The following is a 6,000-nucleotide window of genomic DNA, read 5'->3' as shown; positions in this document are numbered from 1 at the left end:
ATCTTAATTAAGCAATTGACTGCATGTTTGACAGCTTTTCTGTGCAAGTGGAAGTGCTATGATGTTGTCCTACAATGTTACAGTCCTGTTTAGAAAACAGGCAACAGGTTGCTTCCATCCAAGGAGAAATTGCATAGGAACAGAAGCTAGACTCTGGAATGTCTCAGGGATCTGTACTTAGCAATTCTTATTCTTCATAATCGTAATACACTTGGGCTGCATAGGTCAGACTTAACTGTTTGCAGATGATACAACTTTATTATTTTGTGGAAAAGACCCTAATCTTGCAATTCAAGAATTAGATGGTATAGACAAAGAATGATTCACAATTAACTAGATGAAAATAAATGAAGGTGAAACACTGCAGATATTGTGTAGTACTTTTGATGCTGTGTTCCTGTCAAACACATGTACTGAGAGATTACTTGGTTTCATGACTCTCAGCAAGTTCACATGATAAGGTCACATTGTGACTGTATGCGGAACACTTTCAGGTGCAGTGTACCTTTTAAGAAGATTAAGAGATATCATAACAACATAATACCACTTAACAATGTACCATGCACTCTTTCACAACCATATAAATTACTGAAGGCAATTAGCATTATAGCATCACGTAAGAAACTTGGTCACTTAGAATTCTCTTCATCTAACTAGGAGTAATGACAGTCTTCAGAATATGCCTTCAGCTTCCACAATTATATTTAGGAAAACCAGAAAAAAATGTTTTGTATGAGCCAATAAATTCAATGTTATAATAATCAAAAATGGAGAATGGAGACACAAGAAACTATAAGACAATAAAATCATGTGGCATCTTTCTAGTGAAGGCACTGAAACTATATAATGTGTTACCTTCTGAAGAAAAATCATTATGGCTGCAGTCTCTGTTTTCAGTTTTTTTCCCACATTGACAGCAGAATGGAAACTTGAAATATCTATCATTTCTTCCTCTTCTTCTTTTTCTTGTCTCTTTGTTATACACCATCCCAGGATCAGCATGGTTATTTATGGCTTTGCCATGGTTATTTGAAAGGATAGCCAGATTCCCTTCCTGTTGGTATCCTGTTATGGAATTTGTATACCCCAAATGTCTGTGTGTAGTGTTATGCATCTGAAAGTGACCAAAAGATTTTGAAATGTTTGTAATTGATGTGGGGCTTGGGAATCAGCCTAGTTTTCACCTATAGGGATGTGGGAAAGCACGTAAAACCACTTCCAGGAATCCAGGATGGCTGCAACACCAACCTTCATTGTTAATCTACTGGTCGGATTTGGTGCAGGGCCAGTGCATCTCCCCATCCCAGAAGCAGTGCTTTAATACACACAGCTATCTAGATGAGTACATTTGCAACAGCTAGAACAAACAACCAAACCAGATAGTGCTGTTAAATCACAAGTTACTAAATTTTTTCCTTAATTTGAGTAGCTAGCACTTTAAGTTAAGCATTAAAAGCCTTTTTAGTACACTTAACTTATATATGTTGATACTGTATTTGTGTTTCATTATATATCTGTTACTATTTGTACATACTTCTGTATTGTAAGTTGGTAGATACTGTCCATGGAATTTCCTAAACTTATGCAATAGTCATGACAAACGACCAGTAATGATATTACACTATTTCAAAATTTCATCCAGAAATACTAGTCAAATCATGCAAAGGAAAGTTGTGTAGAATCATTTCAATACTGAACTTTGATTTTCATTCAATATAAATCTATAGCTTAATCACTACATTTGATAGAAATTAATAGAATTGTGCTGTGTAAGTTGACAGACTTTGCTTCATCATTGTCAGCATTTTCAAAAAAATGTTGAACAGTTCATGTAGAATAGAATATTAAATAGTTGATGTAAAAGTGTCTACTGATTACTATGAAGGGAGTTTCTATTATTTTTGAATACTGGATGTTCACAGGTAGGATTCATTCATCTGTTGCAAATATCTTTAAAAACATCACATTATGTGAAATAAATTTATTATTCAGTGGTTTTTGGGTATCAGTTACTCAGTGCTCTCTGGTAATATATGATTTTGAATGGTTGTTAGTATCATAATAACTAGCCAGAAACTACTGGATAAAATGAATTCCATGAAAAATGTGTAGGGTAATAAAATACACTTTTATGCTACTGGTTTATGACACTATGGTGTGACTATCAGATCATGAAAATATTTCCTGTGTAAATTTAACATCAGTTGTCCAGTCTCTTTTGAATTTTATAGTTCTCACAATGAGTGCAGAAGTTCTAACATGTCCTCAATTACTCTACTGGTAGGTGTGGTACTTTCACTTATTATCTAAGTGAGTGAGGAGCAAACAAGAGTTTTTAAGATACAGCTATCAGTTAAGATGTAAGTACTTTAAAATCATGAACCTCGGAAATGAGTTTGTTTGTTTCTGTATGAGTCTGATATGAAATTTTATCGCACTTAACTGCTGATAAAGTGTTAATGATAGATAAAAAAAACACCTCAATCTATAAATATGAAACCAAATGGGTTTTAATGTCTAAGGAATCAAGTACAGAGTACTAGTGCCTCATATTACTAGATAACATGATATCCAATTTACAAAACTGCTTTGCAGTAATTTTCCTAATTCAGTATTGTGTGGTAAGTTAGTGTTCCATTAAACAAAATTTTCTAAATACAGGACAGATGTAAAAAGTTACTGTGATGTATATGCCTGCATCTTGAATTAGAAATTTAAGCCAATAGAGGATTCACTCACTAGATATTGTGGCAGATAGGTTTATACTTGTAAATATTTCTTAAGTTACTTTTCCATAATCTTTATTTGTTAAAATGCACATTAATCTTGGACTATTTCTCCGGGAAGTAATACTTGTGTGGTCTGATCTTGGGAAAATTTGTTTCAGCTGTATCCCGCCCCCCCCCCCCCCTCTCCCTACCTCACCACCAGTTACCCCCTCCCAGCCCCCATCCCCCACCTCCACCCACCAAAAAAAAGGAAATGCCTGTGTGTAATTTGATTTATGAACTGAACAGATTTTTTAAAAATATTGTAGAAGTGCTAATGTCTAGCTCCAAATATTCTTTAATATTACATTGAAAGAATGTCTCTAAACAATTTTTTAATTTATTTATGAATAATGGGGTCTTTCCAGTGCCAATAGTACTATTTGAAAGTTTCCAGAAAGAACTTGAAAGTTTCTTGTGCAGATTAAAATTATAGCTTTTCTGGGGACCTTGATAGTGAAAAATGTGTAGCAGAAAAAGCTTCAAAGCTTTATTTGGGTTTTCATACAGAGGTGGTGTTCTTTGCAAAGGCTCAAATTTTGCATCCATGTTTGCTTTAAAGAGAAATACATTTTGAAAAGTTATGCCACAAAATTACTCATCTTTTCTTCTTTTATACATGTTTTGGTGAAGTTTCTGCAGAAGTATGTTTTCTTTTATTTGTATTTTTTTTCTTCTGCAGTATGGTAGCCATCTGCAATTTTTGTTGCTCCCATATTGTGGGAAAACTGAGAGAGTTCTTAAACGTATCATGAAAAGTATGTGCTATAGATACAATTAATGGCAGAACAGCTAAGTGCGCCATAAACAAGGATTATTTTAATGGCAGAGGAGTTAAGAAATAAAATGTAAGTTAAAAAGTTAAATACTGATATCATGAGAAGGAAAGTTGCTACTCACCATATAGTGGAGATACTGAGTTGCAGACAGACACAACAAAAAGACACTCACAATTACAGCTTTTGGTCAGTAAGTCCTTCTTCAACAATAGTCACCACACACACACACACACACACACACACACACACACACACACACACACACACACACACACATTCACAAAAACACAACTCACACACACATGTTGTGTGTGTGTGTGAGTCTGTTGTTGATAAAGGTCTTAATAGCTGAAAGCTGTAATTGGGAGAGTCTTTTTTTGTGCCTATCTGCGACTCAGTGTCTCCACTATATGGTGAGTAGCAACTTTCCTTCTCAAGATATTGTTACATTCCTTCCTGGATTTTCCATTGTTTAAGAAGTTAAACGTATCATAAACAGTTATACTGTCTGTGTTATGAACACAGTTGATACAGTTTTGGCAATGGGTGAACAACAAAAATGACAGGTGACAAACTATGAAATATCATCTGTACTGCAGAGGAGACAGACAGCAATATGAAAAACAGTAGATACCACAAGAAAATTAAAAGAAAAGTTACTGATAATGGTAAAATTTGAGAAAAGATGATTACATGAAGAAAAATTTAAAATTTGGCTTTTTATCAAGGCCAAATGTATAAAAACTTACTTACACCTTGTACAAATAAATACAAACATTTGAAGCAGTCAGCTGTACTATAGTAAAGTACAGAGTTTGTTCTGCTCTGTATATTCATTTTTAAGCGACAGTTTTGAATCTATTGCTGTTTACCACAGTTAGAATTATTTGTTTCATTAATAAACAGAAGTTTTGAAAAATAATTTGAATGAAGTGAGACACTGGAAGTGACATCCAATTTCCAACTTTCACCTAACAAAAGGGACCATAATTCTACAGGCATTTGTATTTGCTTTCTGGCAGATGGGTAGTTATTGAGTACCTCAGAAATACAGAACCATGGTTGTCTGTCAGACACTTTGATTCAATGAGTAGATTGTCAAAGAGTTTAAAAGCTGTGTATTTGCAAAATCAACATGTAGTAGAAGATCTTGTATCTCTGTTGCTCTATTACTTTATTCTGATATAGTTTTTCAATGTTCCTTTGACATTACAAAGTATATCCAACCAATTTCTTTTCTTTTACATAATTAGCACACAGTTATTAGTATATTTATTTGGTTACTTTAAGTTCAAGGCTATTTTAAACTAATGTCTGTTATTAGTGTTAGAAAAGGTTTTATTACATTCTTCATGCTATAATAGATGTTCATTTGCCAGGATGCCATTGTGTACTGAGAGAAGGTGAAAAGTGGTTAACTTACAGTACTCACATTAATAGGAATGTGATTAAAATAAGGAATTTGATTTCTATATTTTATTATAAAAAAAGAAGTTGCTGTTAACTATCCATATGTCTGAGTGACTAGAGCTCTTGGGGTAATTCAAGGCGTAGCCTAAACAAAGGCAGAATTAAGAGTTGATAAGATTTGACATTTGAAACTAAGCACTTTAAAATATTGCTTTTAAGTTTCATTCCAATTGAACATTTTCAGGCACAAAGCAACTATGTCACCGTTCAGACATCCCTTGGCAGTCTTAGAGGTCAGGCAGAACAATCTGTATCAGGGCAAACTATGTATACTTTCAAAGGAGTGCCCTATGCAGAGCCTCCTGTTGGAACACTGCGTTTCCAGGTAAACAAATGGCTTTTCAAGCTCATTTCCATAATTTTTCCTTATAACAGTAGCTATATTCTGACTGTTACAGTATTTACTGCTTAATATTTTTATATTTATTTGAATGAAAGCTTGCTAATAACAAAAATTTTTTACATGTTTTGAAAAATTATTTGTTACTTGTTGATACTGTGAATAATCTCAAGTAATCATCATAAAGGTGCATAATACACTAATCAAAACAAGTATCACAGACACAGTCCATTTAGTGTTCAGAGATATCACTAAACCCACCCAAAGGTGTAAACAACCATGCATGATCCACACCTATTAGTGGAGGGGGTCTGACAGCCAATCAGTTCCAGTCATTCCACAAGGAAGGAGGTACACAGCTCGTGTTGTCTGTAGTTCAACGATGCCTAGACACTCAATAACATGGTTTGATTGTGTCTGCATTGTTACTTTGTGCCAGGAAGAGCTCTCAACAAGGGAAATGTCCAGGCATCTCGGAGTGAACCAAAGTGATGTTGTTCGGTCATGGAAGAGATACAGAGAGACAGGAACTGTCAATGTTATGCCTCGTTCAGGCAGCCCAAGGGCTATTACTGCAGTGGAGGACAGCTACCTATGGATTATGGCTCAGAGGAACCCTGACAACAGTGCCACCATGTTCAGT

General features: G+C 34.6%; 1 protein-coding gene across 1 annotated transcript in view; it reads left to right on the top strand.

Annotated features, from left to right (window-relative positions):
- The first annotated feature begins 2,480 nt into the window (after positions 1-2,480).
- Positions 2,481-6,000, top strand: part of LOC126344273 (esterase FE4-like) — a 98,623-nt gene continuing 95,103 nt past the window's right edge. Inside the window, exons 1-2 of the mRNA XM_050002007.1 lie at positions 2,481-2,621; positions 5,202-5,342. Coding sequence (XP_049857964.1) covers positions 2,565-2,621; positions 5,202-5,342 — 198 coding nt within the window. The 5' untranslated portion in view covers positions 2,481-2,564. The remainder of the gene's footprint in view (positions 2,622-5,201; positions 5,343-6,000) is intronic.

This window comes from Schistocerca gregaria, chromosome 1, assembly GCF_023897955.1.
Source record: "Schistocerca gregaria isolate iqSchGreg1 chromosome 1, iqSchGreg1.2, whole genome shotgun sequence".
Taxonomy (NCBI): Eukaryota; Metazoa; Arthropoda; class Insecta; order Orthoptera; family Acrididae; genus Schistocerca; species Schistocerca gregaria.
Note: the sequence above shows the minus strand (reverse complement) of the source record. Positions and strands in the feature narration are given on the sequence as shown.